The sequence below is a fragment of the Podarcis pityusensis genome, assembly GCF_964106645.2.
Source record: "Podarcis pityusensis genome assembly, chromosome: 14".
Lineage (NCBI taxonomy): Eukaryota > Metazoa > Chordata > Lepidosauria > Squamata > Lacertidae > Podarcis > Podarcis pityusensis.
In genome coordinates, this window is record NC_138039.1 from 18,329,856 (window position 1) to 18,351,694 (window position 21,839).

A 21,839-nucleotide genomic window follows, 5' to 3' on the forward strand; every position below is an offset into this window, starting at 1 on the left:
AATTCGTAGGCTGTCTGAATGTGTGGCAAATTCCTTTCTGAGAGCCTGCACTTGGCACTAGTGGATAGCTGGACTTTGCTGTTTTCTTCTAGAACACTTTAATACTGTTCCACGTACTTTAACGGCTTCTTTTTTAATGGCTGACTTTCTAAGCATTTCCCTGCCTTGTAGAAGCTGGGGATTGAACCTGGAACCCTCCTGCATACAAAAGCAGGTGTTCTGCCACTGTGCTATGGGTCTTCTTCATTTTAATTCAGAAGCAAGATTGTCTTACTAGACCAGCACTATCACTGTCATTAGTATTAATTTATATACTGCTTAACAGCCAGCGAGGCTTCTAAGAACTTTCCAAGTATAAAGTATACTTGTGCACAAGCATAAAGGGCAGGTTGCATGAAGGGTGTTCACAGCTAGTAAAACAAAAGCAAGCTTTACAGAACTCCGGTGCTTTCCACTAATGATACACAAATCCTTCACTTTCAATGATCTAATACAAGCTCTCAATAATACAATACAGCCTCTTTCAGTCTCTTCCCAAGTCAGTCCAGCACAATTATGCCACTTCTCATATTTCCACCACCACTCATTTTGTCCGATCTTGGTTCAAGTTGTGTTTCTGACCACACCTCGAATGCCTGTCTTACAACTGTGTTCCACAAATAAAGGGATTTTTGTTGTTTCTGCTATTCTGTTTTTGAATGCATTTTAAGATTATCACCCAAGTGTATTATATTGGTCGGTCAGCAGAGGGCAGCGTTGCCAACTCAGAGAGAGAGAGAGAGAGAGAGAGAGAGAGAGAGAGAGAGAGAGAGAGACCAGGAAGAGGTTTGTTTATTTATTTTCATTTATTCTTTAAGATGAGAAATGCATGCTCTCTTATGGTTTTGGCACCTTGCTTTGGTGTGTGTGGGGGGGAATAACAAATGATCTACGCCTGGCTAAAGGAACAAAATATAAAGACTCTTTTGTGGCACATTGGCACTGTTTTATTGTTTGGAGATTAAATACAAAAGCGTCTCCTGTAAGCATTCTGGCTGCTATGAATATTGTGAACGTAAATTTGGATACTTTCGGAAAGACTGCACCATCAGATTGATGTTTTTGATTTCTTTTTTTTATTTCACTTTACACTCTCATTGTCCTGTCAACAAAATGAAAAGGGGATTATTCTGAACTATTAAACAGTTATTAATAAAAATGTATTTTTAAAAAATTAAAAGGGGGAGGTAGAATAAAAAGAAAGGGCCTCATCTCCTGTGGCAACCGCCGACTCCCAAGGAGCAATGGCCACACTAAAGTTGCATCACCGCCACTAGGCCTCACTTCAACGTTGTCTTTGGGCAGAGGCAGCTTCCAGGCAAGCTCTGATCTTGTAACTGGAGAGTCTGAGGGACAGGAGAGAACCTCTGTTTGAACCTTCTCAAGTGTCATTAGGAGAAAACAAAGCCAGATGGATTTAGCTGCCAGTCACTCTGCCTGACCGTGGGATGTATTTGCAGAGGCGGCAAGATCCGAGTAGGGATGAAAGGGGGGGAGAGTAGAGCCATATGACCTGCATGCAGTTTTTAAATGCCTAAGGGCATGACCTCAGGGAAATAAATTGGGCTTGAAAATATTTAGTTGTCACGCTGCCCCCACCCCCACCCCCATTTGCCGGTTACACTGTTCTTTTGAATGGAGTGGAAAGCTCACAATTTGCAGCAACCCAGTAGCCACAGGCTTCAACATCCCTGCACCCTGATCTGCCCCAGGCAAATGACTAGCATGAAACAGAGCACTCATGTCATCAAGACAGGCTGACAGCCATATACTTCAATCCTCCTGCAAAGCTTCCTTAATGCGTAACCAAAGGAAGAGGTGGGGAAAATCCATGTTGGAGACAAGGCCTGACACTGGATAAGGTGAGGCAAATAAAGATTTGAACTTCCCCAGTCTTTCATGCTTGCAATAGGTAAAGGTAAAGGGACCCCTGACCATTAGGTCTAGTTGTGACCAACTCTGGGGTTGTGGCACTCTTCTCGCTTTATTGGCCGAGGGAGCTGGCGTACAGCTTCTGGGTCATGTGGCCAGCCGACTAAGCCGCTTCTGGCGAACCAGAGCAGCGCACGGAAACACCGTTTACCTTCCCGCCGGAGCGGTACCTATTTATCTACTTGCATTTTGACGTGCTTTCGAACTGCTAGGTTGGCAGGAGCAGGGACCGAGCAACGGGAGCTCACCCCGTCGCGGGGATTCGAACTGCCGACCTTCTGATCGGCAAGTCCTAGGCTCTGTGGTTTAACCCACAGCGCCACCCGTGTCCCTTGCAATACATGCTTGCAATACTCACCCCTGAACCTGCAGACTAGAAGAAGGAGAATTAAACAAATGCTACACCAAGAAATCAAGGCTACCAGTCCCTGCCCACTTATCAAGAAAAGCAAAATGGGCCATGCTAACTAATTTCAAGCAGTGGGCATATAATTCTGGTCTCCATCCAGTCCTGCACACAGACGGATGCTTCTTTGCAAAAGCAAGCATTCTTAAGAAAATAAATGTGGCAGGAGTGGAGGGCGGTGGGTGTGAGAGATCCTGTAAACGGTGGCGCATGGCACTGCCACCTTGCAAGGCTGCCAAGAAAGCCCTCACAGATTAAGAATACCACATTTCCTCATCAGCTGGTGAATACTTTTTTAAAGTCCTCACGACACTTCATCAGCATTTTAGGGCATTTCATTTTTGCAAAGCAATTTTCTGCAATATAATGCATTTTTTTAAAAAAACCAACAACGTTATTTTCACAAACATATGCACACTTTGGTATATACATTGTTGCACAGATAACTTGGCTGGAGACCTGCATTGCAAAATTTGGAAAGGAGCAAATTTTGAAGGATAAAAGGCAAGTTTGCCTTTAAACTGAATGGCATTTTCCCCCATCCCTAGCTGAGACCCATAACCATGTGGCCTGGTTTAAGGTGGGTCACCACAGCAGCACTCCCAACCAGGTAACAAATTGACGAATTAAGCAACGGGGTCCCCAAATACATGTCTGGATTTAAGGCCAGTCTTCTGGGCCTGAAAAGGCTGGAGACAGCTGCTGTAAAGACTCAAACCCTGTACAGGCCTTAGTCACTAGGGGCAAGCAAAAGGCTTTGTGTTCAGACACTCACCTCAAATGTGACAAAGTCATCAAACTCATCGGGACAGGCAGATGGTGGTTCATCATGGGCATATCCCATAGTGCAGAGCTGGCTGTCAGGAACTGCTGAAAGGGGGTGAGAACACACACACACACACACCAAATTATTATTACAGGAGGGAAAGGCAGGTTTTTTTATTTAAAAAAGCAACATTGAGGGTTGGAATGCTCCTCCAGTGAAGTCTCAAGCAGCAGGAGAAGCAGCAGGAGATTAATGCAAAGGACATTCTGTAAGCCCAAAGTTTCCACCCACAGAGGAGGGTGTCCACCAGGGGTGCCCGCTTAAATAAAATATTGGGGGGTTCCAGATAACCCTACCCTGCATAATCAATCACATGACGTGGCACACACAAACCATTTGAATGGGAATTCCCTTCAACTCAGGGGGGTAGCCCCCTCAATTATTTTAGGGGGGACGAAAGGACCTTGGCCCCTAGGCTCCTCTGGTGCCTGCTGTGCGTCTCTCCTTGACTTTATCTCCGCTTCCAGTGGGGAAAACCATGTTGCATCTCTAGGTGAGGTGAGCTGCAATGTTCAATCCCTGCTGATACAGAGATAGAGCAGAATCGCCTCCCTCTGAGAGGCAGCATGCAAGCTATTATGAGATAATTGCTTGAAAATATCGTTTGCTTCTCGATGGAGTAAAATAAATTTTATTTAATTGAAAGTACGTAAAAAGTTGTATTAAACACTAGGCATACTCAGGAGTAGAAATCTGTTGGAGCCAATGCAAAAATAATATTCCAGCAAGAGATATAAATTGTCCCAAATATTAAAAGAAAAAGACACATATAGAATCATGGCACACCTGAAGCTGAAAAGGGGCTTTGCTTCTTGAACAAATGTTGCTTTAACACAGCATTCCTCAACTTAGTCGTGAAAAACACCTGGAGGGCACCCCGACACCTTCAACTCTCAAGATACCAAAATCCAAGAGATATTGATTACCGTAGGCACACAAATACAGAATTTACAATGCATGTTCCAAGAGGAGGTCAAAAAGGCCATTTAAGATTTTGGTCAGATTCCAAAAGCTGAGCTCAGGAAAATCTCTTTTTTTTAAAAAAAAAATATTTGCATATAAGTTTAAAGAAACAAATTTTAAGTTTTAAAATCTTGTGGCTATATGTTAAAAGCAACAAGTTAGTGGTCATATCTAACCATACCCAGAAATCTAACATATGACCCAGAAATCTAACACAGTTGGAAGTGTGGTGTGGTGATGTTTTGGGGATGCAAATTCAAATTAGACTATAGAAAATTATAATTTTATGTCAAAAATAAGAAAATGGCAAAATTTCACAGTGTGGTCAAATGAAACTGAAAATGCATTTGTTAAATATAATTAACTTTGAAAAGGTAAGAAAATAGTTATAACGGAGGATAAAAAATATTAATAATCTACTATTAGAGTGGGCATAGAGAATGTATCAGTTTGCTGCTACCACACTGACAGATAAAAACATAGGTAAATGGCGTTTCCATGCGCTCTGGCACTCGTCACGGTGTTCCATTGCTCCAGAAGCGGTTTAGTCATGCTGGTTACACGACCTGGAAAGCTGTCAACAGTATTTTGCTTGAGAATCTTCCCATCCCCCCCCAACCCCATGAAATCATTTTTCTACCTATACTTGGCGCTTCCCTACCCTGGGATTACTAATTTGTTCATGCAATAGTTTTCCTCCGCAAAAGCAACGCAAGTAAAAAAGTTCCTAGAGGAAAAACCATTTTTACATTAGTACAAAGTTACTCTTCGCCATGTTAGAAACATAGGAAGCTGTCTTGCACCTCCTCAGACCTAATCTCAGTACAGTGGTACCTCAGGTTACGAACTTAATTCATTCTGGAGGTTCATTCTTAACCTGAAACTGTTCTTAACCTGAGGTACCACTTTAGCTAATGGGGCCTCCCTCTGCCACCGCCACTGCCGCGCTATTTCTGTTCTCATCCCGAAGTAAAGTTCTTAACCTGAGGTACTATTTCTGGGTTAGTGGAGTCCGTAACCTGAAGCGTCTGTAACCCGAGGTACCACTGTATTGCCTACACCAGGCTTCCTCAACCTCGGCCCTCCAGATGTTTTGAGACTACAATTCCCCTCATCCCTGACCACTGGTCCTGCTAGCTAGGGATCATGGGAGTTGTAGGCCAAAAACTTCTGGAGGGCCAAGGCTGAGGAAACCTGGCCTACATTGACTGGCAGCGGTTCTCCAGGGTTTCAGGCAGGGGGGCATTCTCAGCCCTACCCTGAAGATTTCAAGGAGTGAAACTGAGTTCCCCCATCCCTGAGCTACAGTCCTTCCGCTCTTCCCTTACTGCGACACTGTCCCCTATAATATGAAAGTGGAAAAGGCTATTCTATCAGGATCAGTCCACTACAGCTGAAGTCTAGCACATGGCAGCCTGATAAATTAGATCTCTTAAACCAGGGTCTGCGGCTGCCAAGGGCAATACCGTAATTCATGCTGAGAAACGAGCTTGGGTCCCGTCTTCAGCCAGTAGCGCAGCCTGAGCAGCAAGGAGTATAGCTGGCTCATCGTTTCAACACACAAGCCGTGCTTCTCAAACGGCGGTTTTACGGCTGCTGATTCTGCACATTGCAGCCAGTCTGGTTTGCAACAATTCCCCTTTCGAGGCTTTGTAAATTTCTGCTCTTCTGAAATCACATCCAGGAGGAGGCCATTATATCCTGGAAAACTGATCTTAAATACTTTTTATTAAAGATTTTCATCAACTACAAAAGAACATGCAACGTCACTCCCTTTTTTTGTTCAGATTATAAAGTCTTTGGGTTACATTCAATGCAAGTCAATATGGCACCCAGAGGGAAGGGGAGAGAGGAGAGGGCGAGTGATAAATTTGCACATTATTTTTTCATTTCCCCAAATTGGTATATGGGTAAGGTTTTTATGTCGACGTCATTTGGGTAGGTTCTCTTTCTATACATTTGTTGGTTTATGTGGGCAGTGAGAGAAGGTTGAGGGGGGCCTGGGGCGTGGTTGTTTGCCTTTGATTGACCGCCATGAGATTCATTTGCATGTGTGGAAGGGAGAAATGGATTCTTGGGTCAAGTTAGCCATACTGATCTGTATGCTGCTGATACATCCCTGCTATCCTTATTGTCATTTTGAGCTGTGTGTGTAATAAAGAGGAGCCGAAGATCAAACCTATCCATTCTGAAGGAAATCAGCCCTGAGTGCTCACTGGAAGGACAGATCTTGAAGCTGAGGCTCCAATACTTTGGCCACCTCATGAGAAGAGAAGACTCCCTGGAAAAGACCCTGATGTTGGGAAAGATTGAGGGCACAAGGAGAAGGGGACAACAGAGAACGAGATGGCTGGACAGTGTTCTTGAAGCTACTAACATGAGTTTGACCAAACTGCAGGAGGCAGTGGAAGACAGGAGTGCCTGGTGTGCTCTGGTCCATGGGGTCAAGAAGAGTCGGACACGACTAAACGACTAAACAACATCATCATCATCATACCAGGGTGAAGGTGGCTCCATGTCAGTTTCTCTGTTTTATTTGTCCCCATGTCAGTTTCAATCTATCGGTTAGCTTTTCTATTAAAGCTGTTTCCCTATACCATTTGGTGCCCAAGGTCCATGTTTACTCCTGACAGGTCTCTCCAGTGTCCAGCTATGATGTTTCTGGCTGCTGAGAGTAGGTGGGTTATAAGCTCTTTCTACTGTGAGTGAGCATTTCTGTCTGGGAAAATATTCAATAGGGTCAGTTCTGGGGTGGGTTCCAATACCTGCTTAGTTACTTTACATATTTCTTGTAGGACTGCTGTCCAAAAGGATTGGATTCAGGGACAATCCCACCACATGTGGAGGTACGTGCCTGTAGAGGTGCAGCCTCTCCAGAATTTTGGTAAGGTTCCTGGATGTATTAGTACCAATTTCCTTGGTGTAAGATACCATCTACAGATAAGTTTCAAAGTGATTTCCCTTCTTTTGGCTAAAATGGATTTAAAGGGAGGTTTAGACCACATTCTAGTCCAATGGGTAGAGTTTATCTCGTAACCTATGTCATGCTCCCATCGTTTTTTAATTGTGTTAAGGGGGTCTGCAGAGTTGTGGAGCAGCATTTTGTATATTGCAGAAGGAAAAGTGATTTTAAATAGAGCGAGTTGCAGTTCCTCAACCCCCTTTTGAAATGAATTGGGCATTTTTAAAATGAAATAATAATTTTGTTCTTCTGGTCTGGTTGTTAGGAGCAGCATATTCCCAGAGTATGCTACAGTTTGGAATATTACTCTAGTGCGAGACCCTAATTAGTAACTCTCCACTGGCATAGCCAAGAGATACGTGTCAGGATGTCTGCTCATTTAAAGGCAGAAAAAGACTTAGAGATCAGAAGGTTCTTTTACACAATCAGGTCTCTTGTTACCACAACTCTTTCTCCCACTTGACCACATAATAAAGTTTACAACTTTACATGCTCAGGAACTGAATGAACCAAATCTACCAACCACAACACAGGTTGCAAACTATTATTTTTGTCCTGGGGTAAATTAACTGCCAAGTTCTCATTTATTGCAGCAAATCCAATAAAATAATGATGCCGTGCATGTTGAGTTTGCTGCAGTAAAAAACTCCCTAGACTTACTGCAGCAGATTTACATTGCGTCAGATGGTACACTGGGTTAGAGAGGCAGTGTGGCGTAGTGGATGGAGTTTGTGCAAAGCACCTGATCTCCCTCATTCCAAAAGGGTAGGTGCAGAATTGGAGAACGACAATAACTTCTTAAAGGATGTTGTGAACACTTTCACAAAAGGTTTTAAAACAAACAAACAAAAAACACACGTGTTATGATCATCCCAAATTGATGATGCACCTATTACAAAAAGGCACATAGTTAAGTTCAGTGTTTTGCATGAAGAAGAAGTCAGGCCCAATCTCAGGTATCAAAATGACGTCATGCACATGTGTGGAAGTGGCGAATCGCAACCCGCGCACGTGCAGACACAGGTTGCGTTCGCTTCAGGATGCGAATGGGGCTCTGGAACGGATCCCGTTCGCATCCAGAGGTACCACTGTACTTTAAATGCATGCTACCCAGCTTTTCCCACATGAGTGTCTTTTTGAAATCCAACATCCCTCCTCTGTATATTCATTAGCATCTCTAGAATTAGGATCTCTGAAAGGCTGCCAGGCCACCCCTCTAGCCCACCCACCCAATCAAAGTGTTGTTCTGCAGTTACAACAGAGAGACAGCAGGGAGCTGGCTGCCTGCCAACTTCTTCACAGGTCCAGGACCAACGGCACAGAAAGGACAAGCTCGACATGGCTTGGAGTCGTCTACCCAACTCATTATTGCTTCTCTCTTGGTGCAGGTCCCCCCCCCCCCGAAGCATATGGGCACATTGTATACAGTTGATGTTGCTATGGTGACCTCACCCAACGGTCCCTGCCAACACAATAGGCTACATGAAAGCTTTTGAATCCCTGTTCAAATGAGCGTTAAAAACCCACAAACCCTCGCTGCTCATTAGCAACACAAACCCACAAAGGACTCCCCATCTGCACATTACAGGCGCACGTGCTGTCGAGCATGGTCAACGGGACCTTGTAGCGCTGGTGCGCCCAGAAATACAATAGCTAAAAAGAGAGAGAGCATTGGTACAGCAACAGAGCACTTGGGATTTGCCATCCCGACTGCCGTGTCCCAAGCAGATCCCCAAAAGCCACATGGGCACAGCGGGCACCCCCAGATGTTTGCCTTCTTGCTGACAACCAGTCCAGGCCTTGGCTGCCCTCCTGCTCCTGAGTCTCAGCTGAGCGCAGCCCTAATGGTCAGTTTCCTCCTCTTTGGCCTCGGTTCTGCCCTTTCAGAAGGCAGTGTGAGGACAAAACTAGAACTACAGTCTTGGGTTAAGAACTTAATTCATTCTGGAGGTCCGTTCTTAACCTGAAACTGTTCTTAACCTTAACTTTAGCTAATGGGGCCTCCCGCTGTCGCCGCACAATTTCTGTTCTCATCCTGAAGCAAAGTTCTTAACCTGATGCTGGGAAGTTTTTGCCTCTGCACATGAGTCTGAGAATGTTCTGAACAGTTCCCATTGAGTTCATGAAACAGTGTACCCTGACCTGTTCTTAATGCATTGCTGACCACATCTACGGAACGTGATTGTTGTATTCTTTCATGTTATGATCAATCATTAGTAATTGTTTTAGTCATGCTATATTAATCTTTAGTTATAATTTAATTAGGAGGTTTCATGCCTTTCTAGTTCCAGCTCCGTTTCCCAGCCTTTAATCTATCAGTGATAAATGTTCATATGTAATTCCCGCCTTGTACCTATGTTAACCAATCAGCAACAAGTTGCTTTGTGTTTGTATCAACCAATCAGCCACAAGCACACCTGTGGCAATGTTTGTAATATTCAATAAAAGAGTTCCCGGGGCTCGCCCCGGCAGACGCCTCATATGACACCTGCCACTCGTCTGTCGTGAATTCGTTCCAACAACCTGAGGTACTATTTCTGGGTTAGCGGAGTCTGTAACCTGAAGCGTCTGGTAACCCGAGGTACCACTGTAGTTGGCTCTGCTTGTTGTTGCCTCTGGCTCCCCCTACTGTTGGGCTCCCTGCCTTCCACCCTACCAGTCCCAATGGGCACCACAGCCACCACTGACACACAGTCATCAGAGCCCTCAGCTTTGAACCAGACACAAGTCTCTCATTTGGCTTTGCTCATTGCAATACAATGGAGCCAATATCCACTTTCCTCCAACAGTTGCTGGAGTGAGATGGGTGCTTGCACACGGGATATGACAACATTTGTGAAATGAGCAAGGGCAGCAAAAAGCAACGTGTCGATCAGGACCGGAGCCATGTTTGCTTTTCCCCTGCTTCACATAGGCCCAACCTACAACAATAGAAGCTTTCAGGAGCATTAAGTCAGCTGGGAGAGCATTATGGCCTTGTGGCGCCTGGGAGACACGCCGCCGAGACCAGGGGGGCTGGAGCAGAATAGTTTTGAGAGCTGAGGCAGGAAGATAGGCTATTGTGCCAACGGACTGTGGAGACAGGACCAGACTGGGGAAGCAAAGCCCTGGGGACGTCACAGCATTGCACCAACTCTGCATCAATTGTTGCCATTCCATAAGATCCAGCAACCCGAGTTGGGAAAGGGCGAGATTCCATGGGTTCTGCTGTGACAGGCCAGCTCCATCAGGCCTCCTCCTCTCCTCTCAACGGTCACCTGGGGCCAGCCATTCCACCAGACTGCCTCTGTGGGAGAGACAGGAAGCAGGGCTCATTTCATCAGCTTTGCTGGCACCTCCACCCCCTCAGTTGTGCCAGCTGGGCATTATAGGAACAACTGTTTTGATTTTCCTCTTCTCCTCCTTGTCCCTCGTGTACTGTGTTCTTTTAGATTTTACCCTACGGGTAGGGACTGTCTCGTTTTGATTGTACGTAAACCGCTCTGGGAGTTTCTTTTGCCGAGGAGCGGGGTACAAATGCTATAAATAAATAAATAGAAAGAAAGAAAAATAAAATGTCACCCGGCTGCTTCTAGCTTTTTTGAAGGAAAATTAAATAAAAAGCACCCAAAGCAACATGCTCCATACAGTGGTACCTCAGGTTATAGACACTTCAGGTTACAGACGCTTCAGGTTACAGACTCCGCTAACCCAGAAATAGTACCTCGGGTTAAGAACTTTGCTTCAGGATGAGAACAGAAATCACGTGGCGGCAGCAGGAGGCCCCATTACCTAAAGTGGTACCTCAGGTTAAGAACATTTTCAGGTTAAGAACAGACCTCCGGAACAAATTAAGTTCTTAACCCGAGGTACCACTGTACTGCCATTCTTTAGATCAGGGGTGGGAAGCCTCAGGCCTGGGGGCCAAATGCAGCCCCCACCTCTCAATCTGGCCCTCAGAACTCTCCCCACGGCCCTCACTGGCCCTGCTTGGTCACCTGAGTTTTAGTGCCCAACTAAAGCATGTCATTGAACTGATAATCCTTTTGCTTGTGTGGACTGAGGGTGTGGATGTAGAATGGGCTGAGGGTGTGGAAGCAGAATCTAGCCTAAATTACGAGGGGGGGAAATACATCAGCTATTCTGCTAACCAGCATGTGGCCAGTGTCAGACATTAGCCAGGCACCAGGCACGTTTTGCTACTGGTGTGGGTCCAATTGCGACCATTTGGAGATCTCTGGATATCAGGCTGGCAACTGACATCTCCATCTGGCTAGCTCCTCGAGCTTTCTTAAGCATATAAGCAGAACAACTCATTTACTGCATTTAGATCCTACCCTTTTCTCCAACGAGTACATGGCTCACCCTCTGCATCAGTTAAACCCCTACAATTACCCTGTGAGGTAGGTTAAGAAACTGTGACTGGTCCAAGGTCACCCAATGAGCTTCATGACTAAGTGGGGATTTGAACTCTGATCTCCAAGGTCCTAGGTCCAACACACTAACCACTACACCACACTAGCTTCCTAGAACACTTCTGCTACGGGGCAGCACTATAAATTAAGTAGGTAAATAAACAGAGTGAAAGCAAAATGTCCTTTAGAGAAGAATCTGAAATATTTCGCTTGAAGCTTGAATTTGTTTTATTCTGGGTTGTTCTATTGTGGCGGATCATAACCTGGGTTTAAGGTGTCATTAGGCAATTACATTATATAGCTGAGTTTCTAACACTGCATGCTAGATATTCTGATAAATCGTTATCAAGATATGCCACAGTGGAATAACTGAGTCTAGCATTCTTCCTGTGCTGATGGCTTGGTGCTAGAACTGCCCAGTGAATACAGCAGAAGAGCAGAGTGGAAAAGAAGACAGGCAGAAGCTTCGAGAAGGCCAGAGATTTTCCTGCAAATCCTTCATTCGGTTGGAGCCTCAAGGCTGTGATGTCAATGCAACGACCTCAATGCTCCACATCTGGGTAAGCTTCCTGCCTCCCCATTTTGAGTCTGCAGTAGCAAAGGCAAACCGACATCACTGTTACAAACTTCCTTGCCGCTTCTCCTCTCAGAAAAAGTAGGTCAACGCATTGGATCATCTGCTCAAATGCTGCTAAGCTAGTAGAGGAAGTGGAGGCTATGAAGACTGCCAGATCACTGGTGAAAATGCGGGAGGAGTCTATCCTGCAAGCTTCTTCCTCCTTAGTCTTAGGGTTGTCTTTATGGACTTCACCAGAGACTCCTGAGTAAGTTTAGCAGTCAAGAAATAACAGGAGAAGTCCTCTTGTGGATCAGGAATTGGTTAGGTTGCAGGCAGCAAAGAGTGGGAATAAATGGACAGTTCTTTGAATGGAGAGAAGTAGAAAATAGAGTCATTGTCCCCCCTCCCAAAGGATTGGTATTGGAATCTGTGCTTTTTAACTGGCTCATAAACAGTCTAGAATTAGGAGTGAACAGTGAGGTAGTCAAGTTTGCTGATGGTACTAAATCAGTGGTTTTCCACCAGTGTGCCATGGTGCCTTGAATGGTGGTCAGGGGTGCCACGGGCAACATGGCCTCTGTCCCTCTTTCTTTCCCTCCTGCCTTTGATGCCCTCTCTGCCTCCCAAAGGCTTGCACGGCTCTTTGCTGCATCAGTAGCCCTGGCTACATGCTCCCCAGGCAAATGGTGCCTCTGGGGCTGCCCAAGGGGGGCTTCCAAGGCCTCTGTGGGGCACTGTGAGGAAGCACCTCTCCTTGGGATTGGGGGGGCAGCTCAGAGACCAGGGGCAGCAGCAGTGGCTGCCCAGAGAGGCTGTCCTAAGGAGAGGGAAGAGGAGAGGAGGCTGAGGGAACACTCCACAAGCGAGGGTGTTTGAAAAGGGGTGAGATGAGCGTCACAACCCCATAGTCACCTTTGACTGGACTTAACCATCCAGGGGTCCTTTACCTTTACACTAGCTTTCCACTTACAAAGAATTTCTTTTCTTTTCTTGGGGGGGGGGGGCGTTGTGCACAAAGGAGTTCGCTCATCAGCAATCTGATGTGGTACAGCCCAACTATCATTTCTGGGCTCTACCACCACTGGATTTTGCCCTAGCATGTTCACAGAAGCAGCATTTGAGCCAAGGACAACTTTTGCTTATAGTTTAGAGTCTTAAACAATCTGGATCTGATACTATTGTAAAAACAAAACAAAATTAATTCCAGGTAGGGAGTTTCCCCCCCGCCCTACCCATCCATGTGACCGAACAACTTCCAATTTCCCTTCAGCTGAGAAAAAGTGAACTGCAATGCAGATATATCACAAGGGGGTGGGAAGAAAGTTAGCATTTGTGTCAGCAGACTAAGCAAGAAAGGCTAGGTATAAAAAAAGATATTTTGTTTGTTGCCAACTGCATCGTGTACTTTCGGGTGTGACATTAGTCAGCAAAACCTGCTTGCTTCACCAGTGGAAGCTTTAAGAATTGCTGTCGGGAGGAAGCCAACAACGGCTTTGTGCAGGGTAGGCATAGGAAACACATCACGCCTCAAGGCTGCCAAATTGCCAGGAACTGGGCTTCTCCCCTGTTTCGGTTTCATGGCTATGCTCAGCTGCCGCAGTGGAAGGCAAATGCTTCTGAATACCAGTTGCTGGAAACCACAGAAGGGGATGGTGCTCTTGTGCTTGAATCCTCAGTCCTAGAGCATCTATCTGTCTTGCATGCAGAAGGCCCACATTCTGTACCTGTATCTGTATCTGTACCTGTCTGATACGCTGGAGAGCCACTGCCACACAGTGTGGACAATTCTGAGCTAGATAGACCAATACAGTCATACCTCAGGTTAAAGTTGCTTCAGGTTGAGTGTTTTCGGGTTGTGCTCTGCGGCAACCCGGAAGTAACGGAATGCGTTACTTCCGGGTTTTGCCGCCTGCGCATGCACAGATGCTCAAAATGACATTACGCGCATGCGCAGAAGCGGCAAATCGTGACCCGCGCATGTGCGCAGACACAGGTTGAGTTTGCTTCAGGATGCGAACGGGGCTCCGGAATGGATCACGTTCGCATCCAGAGGTACCACTGTACTCTGAGAATCGGTATAAGGCATACTCCTATGTTCAGCACATTACTCCAGATGAGGTGCCACCTTCACCTGCTGTCCCAGTACCAACACCTTGGGAGAAACTACCACTATTCTCAAACCAAGAGGCTCTGGAATCTTTTAATGTCCCTAGTTGTCAACAGGAAGAAAGAAAGAACAGGGTTTGATGGATACTTCAAATTCAGTCACTATAAGAAAGCCCAAAAATATTCAACTCCAAAGACTTACAGTTAAGGGAGCCCTGAATTAAAGGGCTTTGTTAGCTGTTACTTCTATCTAATTAGCGCAACACCATGATACTGCAAGCAATGAATTATGGAGAGAAACCTGAAGCCATGTCTCCGAGAAAGCTGTTCTAGTGAGCACAGCACAAATACTCTTAAGACTTCCATTGTCCCCTCCCAAGCTGTATCTTTTAAACATACATTTGTAGCTTTATCCTGGGACAATTGCCCCTAAAGCGTTTGGAACTGAGCAGAGGTTGTTCTGATGTCAATTTTGGAAGATTCCAAAGTTAGTGTTTCTTCTGACGTGCCCATGGTTCTGTAGCACAGAACAGAATTTTCAGTCCTCCCGGCCACAGATACAAAGAGGACAGAGTGGTGCTTTCCAAAGCGGCAACCTCTGGACGCTCTACGCATTGCAAGGGAGTATTTAACTTTTTTTACTTTACAGAAAGCCAACTCAAATATCAAGGCCATGTAAGACACTTAAGTTTGACAGAACATAAAATGCTGCTGAGAACAATACAAAATAGTCATTAAAATGGATTAATCAAAGAAGTTTAAGCATCTGCACAGGCCTCGCAGCATGAAAAGGTCTTCAAGTACCGTATTTTTCGCTCCATTGGACGCACCGGACCATAGGACGCACCGGATCATAGGAGGGGGAGAACAGGGAAAAATTTTTTTTTCTTGTTCTCCCCCTCTAAAACAAGGTGCGTTCAAGGTACATTCACCAGAGCTTGTGGGGCTGGCAGTGGGGGGAAGCGCTGCTTTCCCCCACCGCCAGCCTCAAAGATCCCTGAAGCCTCTGGAGCGCAGCGCCCCGCTGCCCTGCAGAGGTTTGCGCGCAGCCATCCCCAAGCTAGAGCAGCGAAACGGAGCCCTCCGTCTCGCTGTTCTGGCTTGGGAACAGCCTTGCTAGCTTCTGCAGGACAGCAGGGTGAAGGCACCCCGCTGCCCTGGAGAGGCTGAGCGCGCAGCCGCCCCCAAGCTAGAGCAGCGAGACGGAGCGCTCCGCAGTGCTCCGTCTTCCTGTTCTGGCTTTGGGCTTAGCGGCGCAGCCTGCATTCGCTCTATAGGACGCACACACATTTCCCCTTAATTTTTGGAGGGGGAAATGTGCGTCCTATAGAACGAAAAATACGGTAATGTCTAAAAGTCAACAGCAAAGATGCTTGCTGAAAAGAGTATTCACCTTAAAAAGGATATTGTAGAGTTGGAAAAGGTTCAGAACAGGCCTACCAAAATGATCAAAGGGTTGGAGAGATTCCCTCGTGAGGGAAGGTTGCAACATTTGGGACTTTCTAGCTTGGAGGAGGAAAAAGGAAGTAAGAGGTGACATGCTAGAAGCTTATGAAATTATACACGGCATGAATGAAGGGAGTGGATAGAGAAAAGATTTGATCCCTCATAACAGTAGAACTCATGGAAATTCAGTGAAGCTGAACGTTAGATAATTCAGGACTTCTTCATATAAGTTAATAGTTAAAACTCTGGCACTTGATCCCACGGGAGGCAGTGATGACCACCAACTCGGATGGCTTTAAAAGAGGATTTGTGCAGGATAAGGCTATGAATGGCTACTAGTCATAATGGAGGCTGTGCTCTGCGCCTTCACAGTCAGAGGCAGTATACCTCTGAATCCCAGTTGCTGGAAACCGCTGGAAGGGAGAGCGCCCTTGTTCTCAGGCACTGCTTGCGGGTGTACTGCACAGGGCCACTGTGAGAACAGGATGCTGGTCTAGATGGACCACTGGCCTGATCCAGCAGGCTCCTTTTACGTTCTTAATGCATGAGAGCAGCAACACGAAATGTCCCAACTTCTCGTTGAGGCCAGTCAGGCTTCTGAGACCCAGGGGAGCTGCTAACAGTGCTTGAGGGCTTTGTATATTAATGCAAGAGCCATGAACCTGGAACTACCTTGAGACAAAAAGTAGTCAAGTCAACACTAAGAAACAGAGTGGAAGTTGGTGCATGTGACACAGCACTGGCCAGAGTCAGTTCATCTAGTCCTTTACTGTCTGCTCTGACTGGCAGCAGCCCTTCAGTGACAGATACAGTCCTTTCTCAGTACTGCTGTCCAAACCCATCTTTTAACCAGAGATGATTAGCCATCCAAATTGGCGGCCACCACTGCTTCTTGTGGGAGCAGATTCTATAATTTAGTGATGCACAGTGCCTTCCCTCCCTGTGTTACTCCCTAGTAAGCAATAATAATAATAATAATAATAATAATAATAATAATAATTTATTATTTGTACCCCACCCATCTGGCTAGGCTTCCCCAGCCACTTTGGGCAGCTTCCAACAAATATTAAAAATACATTGAAATGTCACACATTAAAAACTTCCCTGAACAGGGCTGCCTTCAGATGTCTTCTAAATGTCAGGTAGTTGTTTATCTCTTTGACATCTGGTGGGAGGGCGTTCCACAGGACAGGCGCCACTACCGAGAAGGCCCTCTGCCTGGTTCCCTGTAGCTTTGCTTCTCGCAGTGAGGGAACCGCCAGAAGGCCCTTGGCGATGGACTTCAGTGTCCGGGCTGAATGATGGGGGTGGAGACACTCCTTCAGCTACACTGGGCTGAGGCCATTTAGGGCTTTAAAGGTCAACACCAACACTTTGAATTGTGCTCGGAAACGTACTGGGAGCCAATGAAGATCTTTCAGGACCGGTGTTATATGGTCTCAGTAGCCACTCCCAGTCACCAGTCTAGCTGCCGCATTCTGGATTAATTGCAGTTTCCGGGTCACCTTCAAAGGTAGCCCCACGTAGAGTGCATTGCAGTAATGGCCTAAATGACCACACACACCCATCTCTCATTTCTTTCAAAGGAGGACACTGACATTTCAAGGAAGAGGCATGAAAGACCCTGTGGGAGGGGAGGGGGTACATCAACAATGTCAGGAAATGCCTCGATGCTGGGAAGGTTCAGGAAGAGCTTGGAATGCCTTCCTCCCAATCTCAGGGCATAAGAATAAAAACCAACCTCCGTTCCTGATAGCTGAGATTCCTCGATAGAAGTCTTCAAAGCTGATTACTCCAAGCCCGGCGGGGTCCAAGAACTTGGTCAGGTCTTTCACCTGCAGGTGGAAAAAACCCGAAAGCAAATCAATGACCCAGGTTTACACAGCTAGACTAGACCCTAAGCTTGGGCTTTAGACCAGGCATAGGCAAACTCCGGCCCTCCAGATGTTTGGGACTACAATTCCCATCATCCTTAGCTAACAGGACCAGTGGTCAGGGATGATGGGAACTGTAGTCCCAAACAACTGGAAGGCCGGAGTTTGCCTATGCCTGCTTTAGACAATACTTTCCTGGAGGGCTGTCAAGAGAGAGCAGAACAGAATCTAACAGGGTTAAGGTGCATTTCGGTCGAACTATGCATTTAAAGCAGCATCGTACCACTTTACGCTGTAAGCATCCCTGAAATAATTCATGCAAGGTGTTTTGAACATTTCACCTGCTAGAAATTTTGAAACGAGGGGACTTATTTTTAGTAAGCTGTTGCAATAATCATGTCCCTTTAAAAGGCCTTTTATATTTGGTACCAGCTGTGTTTTTTGGGGACAATACGCAGCCTGACATGCTGTCCCAATTAAGAGGATTCTACATTTAGAAGCTCGACAAAACAATGCCTGTAATAGAAAATTTTTGTAACCACGTAGCAATTAGTGAGAAGTGGCGGAAATCAGGTTAGCAGGCGCCGGGGTTCTGGCAACGTAACCGGGAGGCAGAAAGGGGCTATTCAGAATCAAGCAATATCAGAGGGAGAGATGAGGCAGCAGGGATTCTCCACTGGCTCAGCTGAGAGACCAGCAAATTTGAACTCCTCCTGCCTTTTAATAGTTTGCATTCTGGGAATTCCGCAACTAGGAACAAGAACCAGCATTTGCTTTTGCTCCCCCCCCTTTCCCCTCCCAATCATTTTTCCTTGTGTGTTGTGGTCCTTGGGTTGTGTCCAACATTAGCCATACCTAGTGTAGACTCAATGAAATTAATGGGTGTGACTAACCTAGGTCTTTTCGTTTCAATGGGTTTACTCCAAGTAGAACTTATCTGGATGCAACCCTTTGACTGTATATCTAAGGTCAGGAGCTATCTTTATTGCTGATACATCTGCAAGCTGCTCTGAGAACCTTTCCCCACCCAATATAAAAATACTTTGAATAAATGAGTTTAGACATAATCTAATCTAGTGTAGAAGTCAGGTTAAGCATCCTACTCATAGACCGACTGAAATTAAGAGGCTTATGTTAGTCAGGTTCATTAACTTCAGTTGGTCTGCTCTGACTAGGGCTTGTGTTGGATTATGTGGCTTTTACTAAAAAAAAAAAATCTTGGAGGTGGCCTTTATCAGGGTTGGGTCTCTTTTTCAGACAGAGGGCCACATAATATTTTCTGGGCATCACCCCAGAGCCACATGCCAGTGCTGGAGCAGAAGCCAACTTGGGCAGAGCATCTTCCATCTAAGCAACCAGGGATTGTCCAAGTTCAAGGGCCCATTTCCAGCCAGGCAAAAACACTCAAGGAAGATGTGAAGCAAGACCAGTGAGGGCTGTGTGGCCTGGGAAGAGTCCTGAGAAGCAGACAGAGATCTGGAGGGCCACATTTGAAGTTCCCCACCTCTAGTCTAGATTAATAGCATCAGCTTCCACCCACCCCCTGCTGCTGCTGCCACCCCCAAATGTTTTTTAGTTGTTTGGGGAGTGAAAGTCTCCCACCAATGCACTCACACGCAGAGACTCATTTCAACCCTCACAAAAGCCAACAGTCACCACTTCCTTTCTGTACCATTCAGGGCATGTGGAAATTACAGCATCTACAGGTAACATCAACCCTTGAGCCCATCAGCAGCATGGAAAAGTAAAAAGATGCATGCAGACTTCTGCCGTTCTTGCATTCCTCTGAGGAAAGTTTTGCTTTCAGCACATAACAAACAGGAAGCAGATCAGAAGTTTTGAGAAAAGGGCACTACAGAGGAACACACTGCCACGTTAATTTGCAACTGATGTGGGGGTTTTTAGGAAAGGGAGAAATTGCTTATGGTGGTGTTCACCACCTCGGCATTCCTCTTGGTGAACTTTCATCTCACAAAGTTCTGAAGTTGCCCTATAAGCTGGGCCCTCAAACTTAGTCAGGTGTCCGATTTACACTCCCCAAATATCAGAAGGAAAGGACAAGAGACAGGAAGCACACATCCCTTTGTCTGCTCCATCAAATGCATGTTCTACCTAATGAAAACCATGTGCAGAGAAGCAAGGAAAAAACCCGATTCAAGCCATTCTGTGCCAGATTTTAAACAAGATTTTATTGATATAATGCACTTAGGCGCTCAAAGAGCAGGCCAACTAAAAAGCTTAATATCTTGCAGGTACACTAAATGGCACCCATATGGCACAGCGCAACCCATAATCGGATATCGTGAAGCTTATACGGGCTTCATACTAAACAGCCTTTTTCTCTTAGGAGGATAATTCTCTTCCCTGGCATCGATGGCCTAAGACAGCAAGCGTCACGGGGAGGCAAAAAGGCACACTATAAGCAACAGGCAGGCAAGAGCACCCTCAGAAGCCCCTTATTAGGCAGGTGGAGCCGGCTCTACCATTAGGCAGATATGATGCCGAAGCCCCTCTTCCTAAATTTCCCAAGCTGCCAGCTGTCCCAAGTCAGGAAGCAAGGCAGCCAGGCTCCCCAAGCCAGTATCGCCTCTCTCATAAACCTATAAAGAGCCCTGCCAGATCAGGCCAAAGGAGGCCCATCTAGTCCTGCATATTTTACTGTTGTTAGCTGCTCTGAGCCCAGCTTCGGCCGGGGAGGGCGGGATATAAATAAAATTATTATTATCATCATCATCCTCATCCTCATCATCATCTCATTCTCACCGTGGACAACCAGATGCCCTTGGGAAGCCTGAATGCAGGACTTGAGTGCAACAGCAGCGGGCATACTTCAATACTGGCATTCAGTAGCGTACTGCCTCCAACAGTGGAGGAAACCATTGTGGTTAATTGTGGAGTGCCCTGTGGGTGAGGCTGGACCACAGCTCCCATTCACCCCTGACCACTGGCCGTGCTAACTGGGGCTGATGGGAACAGGAGGTAACTGGGGTGCAGTAACACCCGAAGAGTACCACACTGGCTGTCTCTGAACTGGAGCAACGGCATGGGGGGAAAACAACATGATTTTGTTCCTCCCGTGATGCAGAGGGATCCTCCCATTACTTTTGGGGTGTGGGAAGGTACATGCCACAGACGTATTGCACGCAGGAAACCCTGAACTCCATCCAGACTGCTGTTTTATTGCAGGTGTATACAACAACATGCTGCTGATTTATCATCGACGCATCAGCCCGCTTTATCAGTTGCTCTACATTAGCCCCATTCAACATTTTCCAGGACAGCAAGGTGGATTCTCACTATTTTGCATGCAGAGCAGATGGTCTAAGCACCAAGCTATGGCCCTTCCCCAAAACTAAGCTCTACAGTGCTAATAATGCAAAACATTATAGTCCCCGGAGGTGTTCCCTGGAAGGAGCCACAACCCACAGGTAAGGTGCCAAATCACCAACAGCTCAGGTTGTCAGGTTTGCTAACCCAGTTCAAAAGCCCGATCTGCTTTCCCGTTGTTAACCGGCTAACTGGGGGATTAAACGCCTGTTAATATGCAACCCTGCATTTCGCCAGGAGCACGTTTCCGTTCTATTGCAATTATAGCCAATCAATCAATCATTAAAAAATCCCCTCCAGAGACCCTATCCAATCACAGCAATGGCGGATTATAAAGGGAGCAAAGGCAGATTCTCTATCCAAGTTAAAACAAAACTTAGCCAATTATCTGTTGGGTCAGACTGAGTATACGGATAATGATTCTTTTTTAAAAAAACAACTTTTAGATAGCAATCAATCTGTTTGTTACACTGAAGCTTTGCCTTGGTGTTTAATCCAGTGTGGTGTAGTTGTTTGAGTGCTAGACTAGGGCCTGGGAAGCCAGGATTCAATCCCCCACTCAGTTAGGAAGCTAATTGGGTGACTTTAGGCTAGTCCATGCTGTCTCTCAGCCTAATCTACTTCTCAAGGCTGTTTAAGAGGATAAAATGTGGAAGGGGAGAAGCATGGATTCCACCCTGGAAGTCCTTGGAGGAAAGGTGGGATAACACCAAAAAAGGAAGTTTCTTTCCAGGGAAGTATCTGTGCAGGTAAAGTTTATTGTGCCGTTCAAAAGGGTTGTTTTAACTTCTATCAAACTTGGGAGTGAGCTATAACATTAACGCTACAATGCCATGTATGCTTATGATGGGGTTAAGTCTCATAAACCCAGCCGCACATACAGTGGTACCTTGGGTTAAGTACTTAATTTGTTCCGGAGGTCCGTTCTTAACCTGAAACTGTTCTTAACCTGAGCACCACTTTAGCTAATGGGGCCTCCCGCTTGCCGCTGTGCCGCCGGAGCCC

The 21,839-nt window shown here is 46.1% G+C and overlaps 1 protein-coding gene across 7 annotated transcripts in view; it reads right to left on the reverse strand.

The window, feature by feature from the left end:
- The window catches only part of RAB11FIP3 (RAB11 family interacting protein 3), an 85,776-nt gene that overhangs the window by 42,021 nt on the left and 21,916 nt on the right, over positions 1 to 21,839 (reverse strand). For 5 of the 7 annotated variants that reach the window (XM_080981951.1, XM_080981950.1, XM_080981947.1 and 2 more), the window contains 2 exons: positions 17,375 to 17,468; positions 3,153 to 3,247 (listed from right to left, as the gene is read on the reverse strand). In XM_080981951.1, the coding sequence (XP_080838077.1) occupies positions 3,153 to 3,247; positions 17,375 to 17,468 (189 nt within the window). The remainder of the gene's footprint in view (positions 1 to 3,152; positions 3,248 to 17,374; positions 17,469 to 21,839) is intronic. The other 2 variants (XM_080981949.1, XM_080981946.1) reach the window with 1 other exon arrangement.